The following is a 21,743-nucleotide window of genomic DNA, read 5'->3' as shown; positions in this document are numbered from 1 at the left end:
CCTTGACTGCTGAGTAAACACTGACAAAGCACTGATTGTATCTCTTGTACTTTATCAACGCAGTATCTAAAAACTTTGCACCGTAGTGGTTAAAATCTCATTCTAATAAGAGTTAAAAGCGCATTCGGTTATTTGGTTTATAGGGTTATTGAATTATGGTTAATGGTTGGTAGAATTTTTTTTTAACATTATCTGCCAATTACATCTGCCACCCTTCTCCAAATCTGTGCCCCTACCTGGCCCCCCCAACAAAAATTTTCTAGACACGCCACTGAGTACACACCGATGAAGAAACGATTATGCGCCGACTGATCGGTCACTGAGTGGTCGTTCAGTGAGAAACGCTGACCTCAGATCAATCATTTACAGATCAATGGCTGATCAGTGATCTTTGGAGACGCTCTCAGCTGAGATGCAGAAACGAAACCTAACGTCCCCTTGTGGTGCCTTCATGTACCTCTCATATAAAACAGAAAGCCCAGCCTTCTCGTCGGAAAGCTTTCCTCCTTTCTAAAATATGCGCCTTCCGTCTCCTAACATAGTTTATATTTATGGCCATTAAGTTCTCGAGAGGACAGGAGAGGAGAGGATGAGCGATCTGAGCCGTCAGCCTTTTACCTGTTTTCAGCGAGGCCCTGAAGGCACCACGAGAAGTGTGTGTGGTTTGTGTGACAAAGGTGAGAGCTTCACAGATCGGTCCACGAACTCTTCGTGTTCAGTCATCAGTTTGCTGTGTCTAAGGAGGAGGAGGTCTCTGTGTGCTCCAACATGAGGTCAGTTTGTCAAACCTCTGATCAATAATCGATCATTTATCACACATTACACATTTATCACCTGATGGACTTTAAATGCAGCAGTAGTTTAGCTTACCTGGCGCTCAGGTGCACGCAGAGAGATACAAAGTAACACAGTCTGTCTACCTGTGCATGTAACAGGGGACTGATATCAGAGGAAGAGGAGAAAGTGGACATTAACAAATTATAAACCTTGTATGTGAAAATAATAACTGGTGCTGCAGTAATCAATTATTTTATTAATCAAATATTCTATCAGTTATGTAATTGATAAATCAAATAAGAAATACTTTTGTCTTATTAATGAGTAATAATAAATATTTAAACGAGAAAAACAAAAATGTGTTTTTATGATGAGCTGCTCGTTGGTTTGAAATGTTAATGTTTGATTAACGGATACTGGATATGACATCACTGTTTTTACAGCCACAATAATATGGTCTGTTATCACACACACACACACACACACACACACACACACACACACACACACACACACAGAGAGACATTCACATTATATGTGTTTAAAGATAATGTTCTGATCATTATTGAGCATATTTAACTATCCAGTAAATTCACACATGAATCAGAATTTTATTATTGTTCAAAAGTACAATGACGAGTTAGAGACGCCCATCGTTATCTTCTCAAACTCAGACAATAAAAAATGGTAAATGGCCTGTATTTGTATAGCGCTTTTCTAGTCCCTAAGGACCCCAAAGCGCTTTACACTACATTCAGTCATTCACACACTGGCGATGGCAAGCGACGTTGTAGCCACAGCCACCCTGGGGCGCACTGACAGAGGCGAGGCTGCTGGACACTGGCGCCACCGGGCCCTCTGACCACCACCAGTAGGCAAACATGGGGTTAGTATCTTGCCCAAGGATATTTGGCATGCAGCCAGGAAGCAGCCTGGGATCGAACCACCGACCTTCTGATTAGTGGCTGCTCTGCACCTGCTCTGCCACCTGAGCTACAGCCACCCCATAAAAAAGGTTGATGATTGATCATTTATGTCTACACACACAAAATCTAAACATTAGAATAAACATTCTCACTACTCAGACTACATGTCTCTGCTAATCTATTGATCAGACTTATATCTTTATCTTTTATTAATATTAAATTTGATCTACTTACCTCTTCTGGTTTACCACTCTGACCATCAACACATTGTTAACACATAAGGCTGAGTGTCAAGCTCAGCTGTGATGGAGCAGTCAGGGGGATTTCAGTTATTCTTTCTCCCCGTTACATAACACACAAGAATGTATTCATAGCCAGCTTTACGGTGTGTTCACACCGAACGCGATGGACGCGAATAGAGCGTCAGGTTTACATGTAAAGTCAATGGAAAGGCGCGATGACGCGTGATTGCGGGTCCCGCGAAAATTCGGAAGCAGATTTGCGTCGCGAAAACGCCAAAACGCGTGAAACGCGCGTCAGTGTAGCGCGTCTGGCGCGTTTGACTCGCGAATAAAACCACGCGCGTGAGTTTTTGTGTTGCATTTTGTGCATACGCGCGTTTCGCGTCTACCGCTCGAGTTGGAAAAATCTGAACTCCAGCGTCAAATCGCGCCGCGACAACCAATCAGGAGCCTGGTGACGTGGCTGTTACCTAGGTCAAAGGGGCAGATCCAGCCAAAGCCTTTCATACTTCAATGGAGGGGAAGGCTAATCAATGCGGTAGCAAACAACTCGGAGCTGTACAACACCAGCTGCTTTCAGTACCGAGACAGGAATAAAAAGGACCGAGCTTGGAGGAAGATATGTGAAGAGATCGGGCAACCTGGTAAGTTCATTCATTTCTCTTTTGAAAGTTTTCACTGACCCGGGAAGCCGCACAAAAGCTAGCAAGCCTCCGCTATTTTCCCACTGACGTACAAATACCGTTCTGCTTTTATGCATGTTGTCATTTAGGAATATATTTTATTGTTTATTAATAAACAGCACACAGTGGTCCCGCTGTTCATCCGTCACTGCTTTGCTTTTTCGCTGATTTTTTATTGCACAGTACAGCATTGCATTCTGCAGCCTGATTGACAAATCTCCTGCGCTTGCCAAATTTATCACGTTTGGTTTTGATAACCATCGCGTCCAATAGAAAAAACAGCACAAAAACACCCATAACTATGAGCCTCATTCGGAAATAGACACCTGCACCGTGAGGGAAAAAGGCGCACGAAAGTGGCGGGCAGATGAAGACAAACCGCGGCATAATAATACTTTTACGTTTTGCAATCTACAAAGGTTTGCACTTTGAGAATCAATTGTGAGAACTGTGACCAGGGGCTAGTTATTCTGAGAACCCCTGCAATAAATGAGGGACCACTGTCTACTCTACGATTATTATATCGAACCTGTTAACATTTAATACTGTATTGATAGAACCAACTGATTCTGCAGCAGAGCATCCCCAGTCCCTGAGCTCCTGCTGCTGCACCCACAGATATGTACAGCAAGCACTGATACCTTTTTAGTCGGTGGGATTCCCTTGTGATCACCTTTACTAAATATCTACAACCAATCTGATTATATCCTGTTATTGTTTTTTTTTTTTTTCAATGTTGAAATTAAAATCTAGTAGCAGCCTTCTCATTTCTTTGTGTTTTGTGCTGTTTTACAGGCCCACAGAGGAGGACGGCTCCGAGGCAGATGAGGGACGGGTCCCAGGACGGTCCATCGGCGGTGGAGCTGGCCATCCTGGAGTCCCTGAAGAGGCCACACCAGTCTCCAATGGAGCATTTCCTCCTCAGCCTTGTTCCTGCTCTGGAGAGCAGCTGGTCCTTTTTATTCCTGTCTCTCTGTAAATTCTTATATTTTATATATTTATGTTTAATGTTTTTCTGTTTGAGACTTTTAATATTATTTCAAATAAATGTTTATAATGACTAATGTCTCAGTTCTACTACACAGCAAATGTTGGCACACAACTTGACACATGTAGAATTTATTTCATATTATACTAATGACAAAATATACTGATACAGTGGGATGCAGAAGTTTGGGCAACCTTGTTAATAGACATTATTTTCCTGTATAAATTGTTGGTTGTTACAATAAAAAATGTCAGTTAAATATCATACAGGAGACACACACAGTGATATTTGAGAAGTGAAAAGAAGTTTACTGGATTTACAGAAAGTGTGCAATAATTGTTTAAACAAAATCAAGCAGGTGCATAAATTTGGGCACCACAAAAAAGAAATGAAATGAATATTTAGTGTATATCAATGTGTGTGTCTCCTATATGATATATGGGGTGCCTTTGTCTGGACGTGCTTCCCATCCAGAGCTGCACAGCACAGAGGGAAGTTCCAGCGCTCCTGGAATCCCTCTGTGATGGACCGCCAGTCTCCAGGTGAAGGCACAGCCATGAAGTCGTCCACTAGACAGTCCCAGATGGACGTCGCTGCCTGGGGGGTGATCTGGCTCACCGTGGACACACCGACTCTGAAACTGAACGCGATGGTCCTGAAGGAGTCCCCGGTGACAAGGAACCTGGACAAAATTGTTCAAAATCAGTATTATGTGTACTGCAGTTACAAAATACATTATTCAAATTCCAAAATACTTTTGTGATGTCAGATTTAAATCACAAAACTTAAATCTTACATAAAACATTTTGTAATTATAAGGATAATTACAAAATGTATATTAGATAATATCTAAAACAGTTGTGTTTTGTTTTAACTTTAACATATCATAATTTGATTGGTAGCAACTTTCACAACTACAGTGAGCCAATCACTCATAATTCCTAAACATGTCAATCAGGTAGGAATGAAGTAAGACATTAATAGAAATAAAGAGTTGTGTGTTGAAATGTAGCCCTTTCCTTGCTTAAATCATTAATATTTTTGAAAAATTAATCTGTGATAAGACAGCTTATCAAGATAGAACCATGTAACTAGAGATGAACCAAACTGTTCACAGTTTTATCTAACTCTGTTTTAATAAAGGCTGTGACCCCTGCTATAGAGTCTGACAGCTGCAGGGATTATATACAAATATTCAACTATCCCAGAATTAAACCAGGTCTAAATAAAAAGGAGTGAGTATCACTACAAGGTTAACTCAGTGGTCCTAATGCTACAGTTTGATATCAGCAAACACCGAGCGCATACATTGATGTGACACCACAGCCATGCTATCATGCAAACACTGATAACAGCATAAATCGAATTAAATCGGGACTTGATGAGAGCTTCTGAGCATCACTAGAAATATTATAAAGAGTCGTCTCTGTACCACAGTTTGCTTTCAGTAAACACCGACAGCATTCACTGTTAGCATAGCACATCCATGTTAGCAGTGTATAACTGGATGGATTAGCATATTAGCACAGATATCAATAAAGGACTACCGTATTAAATAGTTTTACTAACCTCAGGCAGACGGACAGGCGCTCTGCAGGTGGGATTGAGTGTCTGTAGTTGGTGTCTAGGCGGGCGATGCTGGGACCGACGAGGGAAAGCAGGTCCTCAAACTGGCCGACGGTGATAGCGCTGGAATCGGCCGTCATCCAGGCGCAGCTCCTGGAGCAAGTGGTGAAACTCACCAAACTGCTCATGCCTCTGGAGGACCTGATGGACCCAGGTACGGCGAGGACGTCTTTTACGCTGCTGCTCTGCTCTCCACAGTACATAGAGAAGGGAGACTCTCTCTTCAAGCGCTAGCTCGATAGCTGCCATCTTGCAAAGATACCGGTCTGGCACAACTCCCTCCCACATTCCTCCCACATTTCCAGTGGGAGGAATGTGGATTTTTCTTGGACACGCGTTGAGACGCGAATGTGCACGCGTCAAATTAGGGGCGTTTGGGGCGTTTTATTCGCGTCCATCGCGTTCGGTGTGAACACACCGTTACACAGATGCCAGAAGATGCCAGATGCCTTTCACTTCATGAGGCTGTCAAAGTTGTTAATTAGAACATTTTCAAAGTCTCTGCACATTGGGCAAAAGAAACCTTAATCATATTTAGAGTCTTTTCTCTGCCTAATTAGCCAAATTTCTTTTATTCTGCTCAACTAAAGAAGTGGACGGTACACTTCTGAGATGGGTGAGGTGACTTTTTGTTTGTGTTACATGGTCTCATTGGTCCATTCAGTCCCAGCTGTCACTTGTCCCTTCTTACTTGTCACAGGTTGCACTAACACTTTAACCTCAGGACTCTCACCCTTCAGTTCTTGTGCAGTCAACCTTTTATTTGTTGTTTCACAATCATGCATAGAATCATGCAAAGATAAAAGATGGCGCCGGTCACGACTGCTCCGACCACTTTTTCTTTGTCTTTGTTTTTTAAGTTAGTTTTCAGCGTTTCTAAATCGGCAAAATCATCTCCATTGGGTACATTAGGTATGACAGTGACACTCTTGTTTCTATTGGTATACAATGTACTCACAATTCGAAGTTTTTAACTCCGGACCCGAGCTGGCCGAGTGAGATCTTGAGGGAGAACAAAGGGAAGCGGCGGCGGCGGCCTAGAGGGAAGCGAGCCGGCGTCAGGAACAGGCTGAGAGCTTGTGCACACCGCACACCTCTGCCTAGCATCCTGCTCGCCAACGTCCAGTCACTGGAGAACAAGCTTGACGACCTCAGGGCCAGGGTAAAGTTCCAGAGAGACATTCGGGACTGCAATCTCCTCTGCTTCACCGAGACATGGCTGAGCCCAGCGGTGCCGGACCACGCCATCCAGCCGGCCGAGTTCTTCTTGGTTCACCGCATGGACAGGACACGGGACTCGGGGAAGTCAAGGAGAGGCGGCGTGTGTTTAATGGTGAACAACAACTGGTGCAACAGTGCGAACGTTGTTCCTCTCACACGCTCCTGCACACCAAATCTGGAACTACTGTCCATCATGTGTCGTCCTTTTTATCTACCTCGGGAATTTACATCGGTCATTATAAGTGCCGTTTATATTCCACCACAAGCGGACACGGTCACCGCCTTATGCGAGCTGCATGAGGCACTCACACAGCACCAGACACAACACCGGGACGCGGCGCTTATTGTGACGGGGGACTTTAATAGCGCCAACCTCAAACGCGCAGCGCCGAACTTTTATCAACACATCACCTGCCCCACCAGAGGTGAAAGGACACTGGACCACTGCTACACTACGGTCAAGGACGGCTACAAGGCACAATCCCGCCCTCCGTTTGGCAAATCTGATCACGCCGCCATCTTCCTCATGCCAAAATGCAAACAAAGGCTGAAACAGGAAGTTCCGGTTCAGAGGAAGGTCGCGCGCTGGACGGATCAATCGGTGGCCGCGTTACAGGACGCACTCGATGACGCAGACTGGGGCATGTTCAGGAACAGCTCCGATGATGATGTCAACGTGTTTACGGAAGCGGTTGTGGGATTCATCGGGAAACTAGCGGATGATACCGTGGAGACAAAGACTATCACAACGTTTCCCAACCAGAAGCCGTGGGTGGATAAAACCATCCACGACGCTCTGAGATCCCGCACCGCTGCCTACAACACGGGACTCACGACGGGGGACATGGACCCGTACAAAGCCGCGTCATATAACATGCGGAGGGCGGTGAAAGAGGCAAAGCAGCGCTACGGGAGGAAACTAGAGTCACAACTCCAACAGAGTGACTCTAGGAGCCTGTGGCGGGGACTAAGGACAATAACGGACTATAAAGCACCAACAACCGGTATGACGAACGCGGCCGTGACTCTGGCAGACGAGCTGAACACTTTCTATGCTCGCTTCGAGGCTGCAGCTAAGGACTCCAACAATGCTAGTGCTAGCGGCGCTAACGGCTGCAGACAGGAAGATACTGCCAGCACCGGAAACGTGCTCGTCATCTCCGAGCATGAAGTAAGGAGAGCCTTCAAGAGAGTGAACACCAGGAAAGCAGCAGGACCAGACGGCATCCCAGGTCGTATCCTAAGAGACTGCGCATACCAGCTAGCTCCTGTGTTCACGGAGATATTCAACATCTCTTTATCTCAGTCGGTGATCCCCACATGCTTCAAAGAGTCCATCATTGTTCCTGTCCCGAAGAAACCCCACCCTGCTTCTCTCAATGACTATCGCCCTGTAGCCCTCACCTCAGTAGTGATGAAGTGCTTTGAACGCCTGGTCAGAGACTTCATCATTTCTTCACTACCAGACACACTGGACCCACTACAGTTCGCTTACCGTCCAAATCGTTCCACAGACGATGCCATCTCTCATCTCCTCCACACATCACTCACTCACTTGGACGCTAGAAGGGGGAATTATGTTAAAATGCTCTTCATAGACTACAGCTCTGCATTTAACACCATAATTCCCTCCACACTCACCACCAAGCTGGAGCATCTGGGACTCAGCTCATCTATGTGTCAGTGGATCTCCAACTTCCTAACTGGCAGACCACAGGCAGTAAGGATGGGTGGACATATCTCAGCCTCCACCACTCTCAGCACTGGAGCCCCCCAGGGGTGTGTTCTGAGCCCCCTGCTGTACTCTTTGTACACATATGACTGTGTGGCCACTACCAGCTCCACCACCATCATCAAGTTTGCTGACGACACCGTCGTGGTGGGCCTGATCTCTGATAACAACGAGACAGCCTACCTGAAGGAGATTAGGAATCTGGAGAACTGGTGCCAGAGGAACAACCTCCTTCTAAACGTCAGTAAGACAAAGGAGCTGATAGTGGACTTCAGCACTAAGCAGGAGAGGAACTACCAGACCCCTGTCATCAACGAGTGCCCAGTGGAGAGAGTGGACAGCTTCAAATACCTCGGAGTTCACATCACGCAGGACCTGTCATGGTCCTGTCACATCAACACCGTGGTGAAAAAGGCCCGTCAGCGTCTCTACCACCTCAGACGCTTGAGAGACTTCCAACTGCCCTCCAAGGTGCTCAGGAACTTTTGCTCATGCACCATAGAGAGCATCCTGACGGGAAACATCTTAACCTGGTTCGGGAACAGCACCATGCAGGACAGACGAGCTCTACAGAGGGTTGTGCGGTCAGCTGAGCGCACCATCCACTCCGAGCTCCCTGACCTGCACTCAATCTACAGCAGGCGGTGCTGGACCAAGGCCAGGAAGATCGTGAAGGACCTCAGCCATCCCAACAACGACTGTTCTCTCTGTTGAGGTCAGGAAAGCGATTCCGCTCCCTGAAGACCAACACAGAGAGACTGAGGAGGAGCTTCTTCCCGCAGGCGATACGGTCTCTCAATCACACCACACAGTACTGACCCACACATACAGTTCTTACACACACACTGGACATTCTGGACTTTGTTTTCACTTCATCACTTAAATCACTTTAAGCATATTTGCACTGCACAAGACATAATGTGGATTGCACAACACTGGTCACTACATTCTTCATTTCCGGTTAATACTTGTACAGCTGCTGTTATTGTGTATATATTTATTTATATTTATATTTCTTCATACATTCTTATATAGTTCTATATTGTGTATTTTGTTGTACAGTTATTTTATTTTCAACTTTAATTTATATATTTTATCTTATTCTTTCCCAGTTAAATTTACCCTTCATTCTAATTTGTGTTGTACAGTTATTTTATTTTCAACTTTAATTTATATATTTTATCTTATTCCTTCCTAGTTAAATTTACCCTTTTTAATTTTTCATATTTATTTCCTATCTTATTCATAGCCTTTTCCTTTTTGTTTTCTTTAGGTCACGAGCAGTTGTCCAAACATTTCACTACATATCGTACTGTGTATGACTGTGTACGTGACAAATAAAATTTGAATTTGATTTGATTTGATTTGATTTGTACAGTGACTGAACAGTGTCAAGCAAACAATCTCAGTTCCTGGAGAGCAATGCATGGCACTGCACTGAGGAGTGCACAGAGTGCTGCACACTTAGTGCTGCTTGGAATGCACTTCATTCATTCTACTACTGATCCAGCCTAAACCTCCCATCCTTGAGTATCAAAATCCACACAATTTAGCCCTGATTGCTCATAACTACCTGATTGCTCACAACTTGAGTCCGCGTTCATGCTTGCCTTCTTCAGTGCTCACCTCTTCAACAATATTAATTCCAGATCATGAACACTGGTAACTGATGCATCTTACATCAATAACTAGACATTTTAACACTGGCATGTGATCAAATGAATTGAACAAAAACAAATCGTGTGGTCTCATATCCAAAAATATTTAACAGAACAATATCAAAAATATTCCACAAGTACTAAGTATAGTACTTAGCTGTCCCCCTGTGTTTGTGTCTCACTCCACATCTAAGGTTTCTTCTGGTTCCTCAGTGTGAGATTCAAACCACAGATCTACTTCACATCACTGATTTCATTGGTTGATCACACAAACTGAATTTTTGTCAAGGAGAGGAGCTGGGAGGTGTGGGTGAACTGGCATGAGAGTTTCTGAGTGAGGATGTTTGATCATGTGCTGGTTGTAGTGTGTCAGAGCACTGAGTGAGCCTCGGTTCAGCCAGTCCTGGTTTGATGCTCTCCCTCTGATGCTCCTCACAGCGTTTTCTTTGTGACTCTCTTACAGTGAAGATAGCAGCGCTCTGCTCAGCAGGCTGCAACAGTTGCAGTGTCACTTCACCTGGGATCTGAAGCTGGACGTGGACCTGGAAACCCTGAGCACTCGACTACAGATCGACATAGATTTTCATCGGAGTCAGTGTGAGGGAGAGAGTTGCACCTACAGCCTCTTGGCTTATGTCAGGTACAGTTTCTGTAGCTGTCTGATGAAAGAAAAGCTAAAGTGGATTTATTCTGCTCATTCAAATCTCAACACTTTTATTTCTGGGACTCTGCTACAGAAGAGAAGAGCTAACATTAGCCAGAGGACTTCTCACTGAAGTCCGTCTGACCAAAGAGAAATTTGACCGTCAAAGGAAACAGTGGTCAGCATCAGCAGGATTTATATTTGAATGATAGAGAGATAGTTTTGTTTTCAGGATCAGATCCAACCCTGAGCTGTGTTTCTTCTGCTAATGTTACCTATCAGCAGTGCTCCTGCTGCTAACACAGATGAATTTTATTTTATTTAATAACATAACATATTGTCTGGAGTAGATATCGTTCGCTGATTTTCAACTCACTCAGTTAATATTATAAATAAACAATCACCAGATTTATGCAGTTTAGCAAAGCTACAGCTAGAAGAAAAACGTCAGCTTGCTTTAAGTTTACCTCATTATTTCAACCTTAATACAAACATGTAATATGAAGAGAAACATTATTTGAGTATTGGAATAGAGTTTCTGATTCTTTACAAAGCTGGTACTATCTTGATATAATCTGCCTCCTAAAGCTTGTTTGGACTCTTGTTTTTCTGGTGGAAATGCAGTAATTATCTAACCCTGGAGTCATGAACCTCAGATAAAAGCCTTAATGAATCATCAACAAGTGTTAGTTGAACTCTCAGGTCAGTTTCTTGTCAGGTGTTGTAAACACCAGATGTGGAACAGCTGTTGATGACCTGTTGGTCCTCAGGTATCTTCAGGATCAACGAGAGGAAGCGCTGTCACTTTTAAACCAATCAGAGAAGACCATCAGGGAGAGTTACGGTGATGAGAGTGAGAGGCGGCTGATTGTGACGTATGGAGACATGGCCTGGCTGAAATATCATGATGGAGACTTTGCACAGTCACAAAGCTACTGTCAGAGAGTCGAGGACATACTGGTATGTAAACCAATCAGATCAAACATGATGATCACTGCTGTTGAACATCTGACGCTTCCTTCTCCCTGTGCAGGTGAAGTATCCCACTGGTTCATCAGGAAGTCTCCTCCCAGAGGTGTATGGCGCTCAAGCCTGGACCTATTTCAAGGTGTCATGGTCTTCTCTCTCCAAAGCCATCGACTGTTTTCATAAAGCACTTGAGGTACAGCCTCATGACACCGAGTGGAACGCCGGCTATGCCATCGCCCTCTTTTGCAGAGAACAGGTCAGTTTTATGATAAGAATGAAGAGTATTAACTTATATGGATATTCCTCTATAAAGCACCAAATGATGAGAGTAAACCTTATGGCTCCTCCAGTGTCAGTATGATTCTTAGAAGTTTCACTGGCTAATTCTTTTATTCAAGCGAAATAAACTGCAGACTAACCAGTTTCTCATCTGCAGTGGTTTTTAGGAAATAAACAGGAAGATGAGGAATCCCAGGCCACCAAACAGCTTCGCTTTGCATTGGAGATCAACCCAAATAACGCTGTTCTGCAGTGCATGCTGGCCTTGAAGCTGACGGCTTATAAGAAATACGAAGAGGCTGATGGTTTGGTGAAGAAAGCACTAGAAAATGATCCCGATAACCCTCATGTCATCCGGCACTCGGGAAATTACTTACATAATCGGGTAAGTCTGCAACCTTATGAATGCTATTTCTTCCTACTGGGTCTTTGGCTTAGTAACAACAGATCAAAGCAAAAGTGAAGAAATCCATCTGTAGAGACTCCTTGGTTTCATTTTTCATTTTCTTCATAGAAAATATTGTAACAATATTTACAGTATATCAAGGTACCTGCAGTGTTATACTTAGAAATTCATTCAATGTTAACAACCTGGTGACAGTGGGGAGAGGAGAACGCCAACAGACTCCAACTCAAGGAGAATGGCTGCCTGTCCTGAGGGTAAAGGTACCAGATAATTGAAGTCCAAGATTGTAGTCTGGAAATCCATCTGGAACCGTCCTTTGTGCCATTAGCTTCTGTTTTTACATGTAAAAAACAGAGTAACTGAAGGCACATGACCCAGTACTGTGACAGTAGTAAATAAACAAGCTTTCATTGTAGCTGCTCTCTCTGGTAGAACAACAAAACAAGCTGTTACCACAGCAGGGCCCGTTCTTCGTACCTCGCTAAGTAAGTTAGCTGGATTTGATTGTTGACGATTTCGCGTGATCCTGGATCGTTCGGTTCCCCGAAGCTCATCCGGGACTTGCTGCCATAGCAACAGAGCCGTAAGCGTAAACCTGCTCGGGAGCAGGTTTACTTTATGTAAACAGGATTAGATCGCGGCCACGCAGGTATGTCCGCTTCATTTATACGAAAGCAACAGCGATATTCCACCACTGTTTCACCATAAATAAATAACATCAATGTAACTAAAGATAATGCAGCACCTGATCCTTTTATTGATGTCACACAGATACATACAGGTCATTTCCTAAAAAAGGGAAATGTACTATTAACATTCTATTACATGTATGTGATTATTACGGATGTAATTCATATTTCAGAGTAGTAATTGCAAATTACTTTGTGTAATCAAGATGAGAGACCACGGCTATAAAAGCGAAGGTGGATTTGGGAAGCCTGTCGCAGCCATGTCCTGTCCGTTTACGCGAGCAACCCATTGCGGAAGGTGCAAGATTGATAAGGAGAGTCCTCAGAATTCAGCGTATATTGCGGGACAGACAGGATCCTTTAGCTCAGCGCGACAGTGTGCTCATAGAGAGATATCGATATTCCCGTGAGGGTATTATTTACTTAACCAACTTGTTGACGAGGGGGTGCAGGACCACCACCTGTCTTTTGTTGCTCTGCCCTTTTCTTGGTTGCTGTTATAAACAAACAAACAGATTATTTCAGGGTCTCTTTCCAAGAGACTAAAAGCAATATAAGTGATAAATATTACCATTCTGTAGAATATTCTTATATTTCACTTTTACTTGTTCCCATGTTCTAGTGGATCTAGTGGGTGTTGTGGCTCTAATGTGTAAGGGGATATAATATAACATAATATAATATAATGTAATATAATATTGGATAATATAGTGTAATATAATAAATCTACCCTACCGCCTACTGGTGTTGGCCAGAGGGGCCGATGGCGCGATATGGCAGCCTGGCTTCTGTCAGTCTGTCCCAGGGCAGCTGTGGCTACAACCGTAGCTGCCTCCACCAGTGTGTGAATGTGAGAGTGACTGAATAGTGGCATTGTCATGCGCTTTGGGTGCCTTGAAAAGCGCTATATAAATCCACTCCATTATTATTGTTATTATTAAATTACTTACGAGTTTAATTTGTCAGCAACTTTCTGCCAGCCCTCTCTCCTTGCTTTTGCAGCCTTTGCAGTGTTCCCTTGCGTTTTAATTAAACTCTGAAACTCCTGAAATCCCTCACTCAAGAGTTCTTGCTCTGCTGCCAAAAAATACCGAGCGCGCTCCTTCGACATTTTCGCCGACCAATCAGAGGGTTGCCGATCAATGTTTCTACTATCGATGCGTAGCCCCTGTTAAGCCACCCAGTGATCTCACATTACTTCATCCAGCTGTACTAATCATCAACAGCAGGTGTGTTCGGAGAACCGGATTAGCGAGCTCACGGTTAGCGCGATGATTTGGTCTTGGATGTGTCATTTGATCTTGGATGTAGTAAGCAACGTACGAAGAACGGGCCCCTGCAGGAGACATGTTGAGTACATTTCAGATTTGTTCTGTAAACACTGTGTGTAAGAATACCTGCCTTTGCTTCAAGAACAGCAAAAATGGAAAATGAAAAGAGAAGTTTGAATCCATGAGTTAATTTTCTAGTACTGGAATCTGCTGCTCCTATTGGCTCTCGGTTGTTGAGTGGGATACGTGAGTGGTCTTGTATAGTCTTTGTTCGTTGTAATACACAGTACAATCAGACAGAAAGACCTATGACAAAACTTTACTTTCCAGCAATCACATTACGTTAACATTTAGATTTCTGTACTGCTCAGCCTGATTTTCACTGCACATTGGACCTAGTTACCTTGTCTCTAAATCTCACTCCTTGACACTGCTTTCAGTTTGTTGACTTTCACACCTGGTTCTTTGAGGTGTGCTGCTTGCATTTGTAAGATTTTGCTGTGAACAGACAACATGCAGTGAAAGGAGCTCCCCACGCAGGTGAAGCAAGCCTTCCTTAAGACAGTGCTGGAAATTAATCGTACCCACTCAAAAAAATGACACTTTGGGCACAATTTAGATATTGTCACTTACGGGTATACTCACTTTTGTTTCCAACGGTTTAAACATTAATGTCTGTGTGTTGAGTAATTTAGAGTGGAAATCTAATTTATGTTGTTATTAGAGGTGGGACTCGATTAAGAAAATTAATATAATTAATTTGAGGCTTTGTAATTAATTAATTGTGATTAATCACATTTAATCGCACAAGAAAACACACCTTATTCAACCTTGCAACAATTCAACAATATTCAACCTTGCTTTTCCTTCTAGTTAACATTTCACTTGTGATTTTACATTATGTACTTTTATGTTTTATATGTATCTGCTGCTTCTCCTATGCATCAGTGACAGCGATCTGTTTGGTCCTATTTCTATTTACCTCTTTTTTATTCTCTGTGTTTACTTGTTAAGCACATTGGTATACCCCTGGTTTTTAGGTTTGCTTTATAAATAAAGTTTATTATTATTATAAGAAAATTTCCCCCAAAGTGCAACAGTATTTTTTAATTTATAGGGTTTTAGTGAGCGATAAAATCAAATAATAGACATGGACATGAATATTGTAAACTCAAACTCTTAATAACTCTTTTAATTTATGGGGGGGAAAGCATTTAAACTACATTTCAGTTCAAAACAGAGAAGCAAAAATAGTACCCCTGGCCAAAATTGGTCAGACTTAAAAATAAAGTGCCATTTTAAGAACTTTAAGCACATTTTCAAAATGGTATTGTCTTTAAATAATAATACAATAAATTCAACATATTTATGATATCATCTTCTTAAAAAATAAGGCAGAAACATAGAAGGCAGAAATCCAAGAAGGCCTATGACTCAATGCCCCACACCTGGATTGCCTGGAACTATACAAGATCAATAGGACCCTTAGAGCTTTCATCAGGAACTCAATGGGAATGTGCCAAACAACACTAGAGGCCAACCTCAAGCCTATAAAACAAGTCACCATCAAGTGCGGGATCTACCAAGGAGATGCTCTGTCCCCACTACTGTTCTGCATAGGCCTGAACCCCTTCAGTGAGATCATTGACTACTGAATTGAGCAATTGTCAGTCACCTCCTGTACATGGATGCCAAGAGTGAACAAGACATTAAATTAACTGATCCACACCACCAGGATATACTGCAATGACATCGGGATGACATCAGCTGCAACCAACCAGTACCTGGAGAGGGTCAGGCAAGTCCTGAGGAGTCAGCTGAACGGTAAGAACAATGTCTGGGATATGAACACCTACAGCCTGCCTGTGATCAGGTACCCTGCTGGCATAATAAGCTGGCCAAATATGGAGATAGAAGCCACTGACATCAAGACAAGGAAGCTCCTGACCATGCATGAAGGGTTTCACCCCAAGTCCAGCACCCTGAGGCTAAACGCTAAGCTGAAGGGAGGCCGGGAACTGGTGAGTGTCAGCACCACAGTCCAGGATGAGACAACGAACATCTATGAAAACATTGTGAAGATGGCCCCAACTGACCACGTGCTCAGTGAATACCTCAGGCATGTGGGTTTTTTTGGTATGGTGAATGTGTTCAAGGTAGACACACGTAATTAATAGGGGTGCAACGATACACAAAATTCACGGTTCGGTTCGGTTCGATACTTTGGTGTCACGGTTCGATATTTTTTCGATACAAAAAAAATGTTCATGCCTTTTTAATTTGTCATTTATTAAGATTATAAATATATATTTTAACTCAAAAGTACAGTTTTTAAATTTAACCCTAACCCTTGTGCGTGTTTTTTATTTTGACAGCGAATGCGCACCTGTGGACCACTTATGTGCAGCCCTGGTTATTTAGCTCATCATATTGCAGCCACAGAAATTATTTTGTCCATGAAACCATAAAGCTGCACTTTCTTTTTGCCTTATAGTCTGATTTGTCATAACTTCTCCGTTTTGTGGTAAGCTTTTCTTTGGCTGTCACTTCTTCACCCTGACCTGTCTTATTTGGCTCAGCAGAACTGAAATGCTTTTACACACGCACTCACATAAGCTCAGCGATTCTCTGCGCGATCAACCTCTCACATGTTTAAGCTGCGGGAGATTTCACTTGTCATGTTTGCATAGTAAGCTAACGATTAATAAGACGATGTCAGAGGAATTGGTGCGCAAATGATCATCACTCACAGATCAGTGCTGTCGCTCTCTATACACAGTTCGCATGATTGCAAAGTGAAAGCAAATTCAAACGCGATTTCAATATGTCACATATTGACAGTGGCTCACCGATGCCAATGACATAATTACCCAGCTACATTTCTGAAAGAATGCAAAAGCATTGACATATATTTTTCCTTCCTACAATAGCCCGACGGGCAGGGAAGAGATAGATTTTGGTAGCCTGACTGAAAAAAATCGCTAGCCCCGGGACGTCGGGCTAGCGATATTGCGAGCCCTGTATCTGATTGAGGAATCACTCATCTTTGGAAAAGAGAGTTTATTACAGAGAAATGTCTCTTTCCAAAATAAAAGCTATACTATCCGCTTCTTCTGGGCTATATTCTCAGCAGCATATTAATCCTGTGCTAACAGCTGTCTAAATGACTCGGCTAAAGTTAGTAGCATGCTTGCTTGTTTTTGTCTTTGCACTAGGATGATGTCGGTGTAAATGTGCAGTCATATTCGTTGTGTTCCCACTAGTGCTTTCAGGTTAATCTCGTTGAAATGACCTTAACGCCACAACACGGCAAATCTCCGTTAACGAGCTACCGCCGATCGCCCCGTGCATGGGGCTAGACGGCCAACACGTTAACGAGCTAACTGCGCTAACACACTAGTTCCCACCCATGTAATTGAGCATTGCATGGCACATCCAACATACTGTTTTACTTTAGTCCATGACTCGCTTACCTTCAGGGTCATACGTCACATGAAAACCAAAATAATTCCAAACGCCAGATCTGAATGAGGGTGGGGGAGGTCCATGTTGTAAGGAGAGCTTAACTTCTGTCTCGCTAGCTTGCCCTGCACTCTTGCTTCTGACTATGCTGTCTGTGTTGAGCGCTCAGTGGATCTGCGCTCGACAGTGCAGCCTAGGCGGAGTAGTCAAATGCAGATTCACTGAGCGCTCCACACAGACAGCATCGTCAGAAGGAAAGTTGATAAAATAAATTACAAATGTTGTATTGTGCGATACATATGCGTACCGAACCGAAAGCACTGTATCGAACGGTTCAATATCGATACGAATATTGTTGCACCCCTAGTAATTAATGCCAGGTGTTGTTGTTTGGAAGGAAGCAAACAGTTTGTGATCGCTACGCTGTTAAATGGCTTTGGAATAACAATTCTAAAAAACAAGATAGGTACGGCTGGAGTTATTGGACTGTAGCAAGTTTCATAAGTTCGTTCATACCAGTCACCCCGCCAACAGACACCTCAGTGGCTTCAAGCGTGGGTGTAGCCTCTCTCTCTACATATATTTGTATCTGATTAGTGTTTTTAAATCTGTTCCAGAATCGACTGGATGAGGCTATTGATGTGCTTAAGCGAGGCCTGAGAAGGGGCGATCAATTACCTTCCTTCAACTACCAACTGGCTATGTGCTACAAGCAGAAGAAAATTGCTGAACAGCGCCGCAGGCCCTTCAGCAACAGAGGTACACAGAAATATACAACATGTTATCCTTTAATCAACACAACTCAAATCATCCTTTAATGCTCCACAGAAGAGGTGCGTAAGTGGAGGCGTTGCTGTATTAGTCACCTTGAAGACGCTGTGGAGATGAAACCATCCTTTGTCCGGGCGTGGGCTGAACTGGCACTGTTGTACGCAGAGGAAGGGGATTTGAGCAGGTGCTTGTCTAAACAAAGCTGCACGATTTCCTCCTTTCTTTCCTCTGGGTGTAAATTCCTAAACATCTCGTTGTTTCTCAGGGCTGAGGAGACTTTCCAGCGCTTGGAGAAGCTCTTGGAGGAGTTACCAGAGTTGAAGGAGAAAAGAGTTTGTCAGACTATCCATCAGTACTACGGTGACTTTCATCATTATCACACAAAAAATGAGGCTCAAGCCATCGCTCACTATACCAAGGTAAGTTTCTAGGTGCCAGACTCTGATTGGTCCTCACTGACAAAAAAGTGACGGTGACAGGCAGCTGATTCATCAGAGGGCAAATTACACCAAGGTGAGGCAGCTGCATGTACAGTGTTAGACATGCAGCTGCCTCTTAATATTCCACGGTTCAACTATGGATGGACGGATCTAAAATACAGTATTGGTATCAGTGCGATGCTGATGCTGACCTAAATTACTGGGCCGGATATTGGGTAGAAATTAAAAATGTAACCCAATCCATCAAATATCACAAAACTTGCGACATGGTGTAACCCAGGTGGTCCCCTTATCATGTTGGAGCAGTTTGCGTCACGTGATAGAGTGACTGTTGTGTACAAGACCTGTCGGCGGTCTGGAGTCACTTCACACTGAAAGCATTTGGAGCCTCGTTACGTGCTGACAAACCAGAATTTCATCTCCAAGCAAACTATCCCAGAAAAATAAAGCAAGTGTGTAAGTTCATCTCTGAATGTTTGTAAAGCATTCCCACGTTAAGCTTAACAACCGATATATGAAGCTGGGACATCTGTCATTGCTAAGTCTGACTGTACAATGGATATACTCGAGTTTTAGTTTGAAAAGAACTGTGTTGCAGGCTAAACAGTTCTGTGGTTCGAAAGAAAAACAACAACAACAAAACAATGAAAACACTTTTTTCATACGTGTTAAGTTTTGTATAGAAATTGCACAAAATTCAATCTCAGGTTAAATGTGACAGAAACTGTCAGGATGGATGTGTATTTATGTTCAGCTTGAAGTACAAAAGCGTCCATTCTACAACCTGTTTTTTTTTAAGTTGTTGAATTATTTTGTGCTGATATTGCGCTTCTTTTTTTTTTCAGAACCAAAGAGTTGTTGAAATCTACATAAAATTGCATTTTAAATTACTTTTCAATATTACTTTAAATACTTTAAAGTTCTGCTAAAAGTTTAAGTAAAAAGCTCAGTATTGCTGATCTGAAGTATTTTGGGTGCAGTGTTTTTTGCATCCAAGTACAATAGAATAGCTTTAGTGTTTTGGCTTTTTAAACATGAGTATGAACTTATACAAAATGCAGCAAATATAAAAAAAAAACAACAATTTTATTGATTTTAAAATAGACAATATCGGATTCATATCGGTTTCAGCAGATTTTCAAATTTATATCGGTATCGGACTTAAAACAAGAGGTATCGTGCCATCATCATCTCTAGTTTCAACCCAAGAAGAACAATGAAAGAAGAAAAACTAACAGGCCTTGTTTGGAGGGTGGAGGTGTCGGGGCAGTAATGTGAAACATTTCAACGCTCAGATCTACCACATGACCTTAGTATGGATGGATTTATCTTCCTGATAGTTTTCTGCTGTTTTCTCTCTGCAGGGGTTGCTGATACCACTGAAAAAATATGAGTGGAGACAGTGTGCTAAGGTGAGCACTAGAGACATAACAAAGATTCTGTGTTATATACACTCAGTGTTCTTACCAAACTTATGGGTTGAGCATAACCTCATATCAAACATCCCTTGATTTAAATGATTTGTTCAATACCACCTACTTGTGCACCTGAGGACTGTTTTCAACTTCAACTTGAAAACTACTGGTGACTGTCAGTGGTTCTGTCTTTCACTAGGTCATGTGAGGAGATGTGGCATCCATCCCACATTGGATGGTGCACCTGTCATTTCTAAAAATCCTTTAAAACGTTGTTTTTTCAAAAGAAAAGAAGCATAATGACTGTAATGTTTTCTCACACTGAAAACGCTACGTCCAGATGAACAGAATCAACTTCTTTGGAACATAAATTAATCTTTCATTGTTCCTCTATTTTTTCCTGCAGAAACTGAAGCAGATCGCTAAGAGACGTCGGTCAAGGAATCCAGGTGATGGTGAAGCTCTCGCTCTGCTGGGTCAGGTGGCCAGAGCTGAGGGCGACAGCAAGGAAGCTGCTGCGTTTTATGAAGAAGCTCTGACCTATGACAAGGACAATGAAGAGTACCTGTCTGCTCTGTGTGAGCTGCGCCTGGAGCTGCAGGGATCATCCTCTGATTAATCACCATCACTGCAAATAACTAATTCTTAAAATCTTATATCAAGCCAAAAATAATGTGTTATCTTGTTTGTAGAGTGATACACTCAGAGAGAGCAGGATGCAATTAATCTTTTACAACATTTATTTTATCTCTTAGTTTCTTAGTTAGTTCATCTTCTTTTGCAGTTTCATGTGATCAATGCTCAAATAAAGGTTGTTGTATATGTGCTTTAATTCATGTAGTGTAAAGGCTTTGTCTTGGTTTAATATAAGAAAATCCTTCAATAACATTCTTGCTCAGTTGCTCTTGTTTTAAGATATTTTCCCTTAAAGTGAGAAAGAAGTAGAAACATTTTGAGTTTATTTGACATAATAAAGTACTTGGATCAAGTGTTTCAACACTCATTTCAATTGATTTCTCACTTCATTAAATACAAGAGGTTGGAAGTAATGATGTACAAATACTTAGTGTCACAGTGTTTATGCATATTAAACGTGATGTGTGTACTTCCATTCTCTGTCTCACAGTTTTCCTCCTACTGATTAAAAAATGGTAGTAATCTGTATTTTCACATGGGGCAACTTTGATGTGTTTATATGATCACAGAACAAAACATTTCTGGGGGGATGATGTGTGGAGCAGTAAAGTTGTGGATTCTCCGGTGATTTTACAAATTTAACCTGTCAGTATAACAGACAGTGAGTTGTCTGTATGAACCTTATAACTGATGTTAGATTTAAATAATTTAAAATAAAGTTCATGATAGCTGTTGGGAGAAAACTCTGCAAAAAACCCAGGAGAAATAAAGACACAATGAGACAAAGTTACTTTCTTTGCTAAACGTGTACACGGGTGAGCTGCTGAGAACAACTCACACCCTGCACAGTGGCTTGGCATTTTTTATAGGCACAGAGCACAGAGACAGTGAGAACAGGATAAGAAAATA

General features: G+C 42.5%; 2 protein-coding genes and 1 long non-coding RNA gene across 4 annotated transcripts; 2 read left to right on the top strand and 1 right to left on the bottom strand.

The window, feature by feature from the left end:
- The first annotated feature begins 589 nt into the window (after positions 1-589).
- Positions 590-21,295, top strand: LOC308397282 (interferon-induced protein with tetratricopeptide repeats 1-like). Of its 2 annotated transcripts, XM_080883120.1 has the most exons (10): positions 590-773; positions 10,317-10,493; positions 11,267-11,456; positions 11,530-11,721; positions 11,902-12,129; positions 18,190-18,331; positions 18,401-18,527; positions 18,609-18,762; positions 20,148-20,195; positions 20,605-21,295. In XM_080883120.1, exons 1-10 carry the CDS (start codon positions 769-771, stop codon positions 20,815-20,817), a joined length of 1,476 nt encoding a protein of 491 aa, XP_080739246.1. In that variant the 5' UTR covers positions 590-768; the 3' UTR covers positions 20,818-21,295. The 2 variants fall into 2 exon arrangements, with proteins under 2 accessions (XP_080739246.1, XP_080739245.1); XM_080883119.1 differs by lacking the exons at positions 20,148-20,195; positions 20,605-21,295 and having other exon boundaries at positions 18,404-18,527; positions 18,609-19,352.
- LOC308405887 lies at positions 2,180-3,688 on the top strand. The gene is made up of 2 exons (XR_013973413.1): positions 2,180-2,589; positions 3,424-3,688. It is a non-coding gene; the product is annotated as an uncharacterized lncRNA (long non-coding RNA).
- On the bottom strand, positions 2,665-5,519 carry LOC308405880 (uncharacterized protein). Its single transcript, XM_080896659.1, has 2 exons — positions 5,186-5,519; positions 2,665-4,298 (listed from the first exon to the last, which is right to left on the bottom strand). Exons 1-2 carry the CDS (start codon positions 5,443-5,445, stop codon positions 4,028-4,030), a joined length of 531 nt encoding a protein of 176 aa, XP_080752785.1. The 5' UTR covers positions 5,446-5,519; the 3' UTR covers positions 2,665-4,027.
- Positions 21,296-21,743: the final 448 nt, after the last annotated feature.

This window comes from Rhamphochromis sp. 'chilingali' (genome assembly GCF_963969265.1).
Source record: "Rhamphochromis sp. 'chilingali' genome assembly, chromosome: 1".
Taxonomy (NCBI): domain Eukaryota; kingdom Metazoa; phylum Chordata; class Actinopteri; order Cichliformes; family Cichlidae; genus Rhamphochromis; species Rhamphochromis sp. 'chilingali'.
Note: the sequence above shows the minus strand (reverse complement) of the source record. Positions and strands in the feature narration are given on the sequence as shown.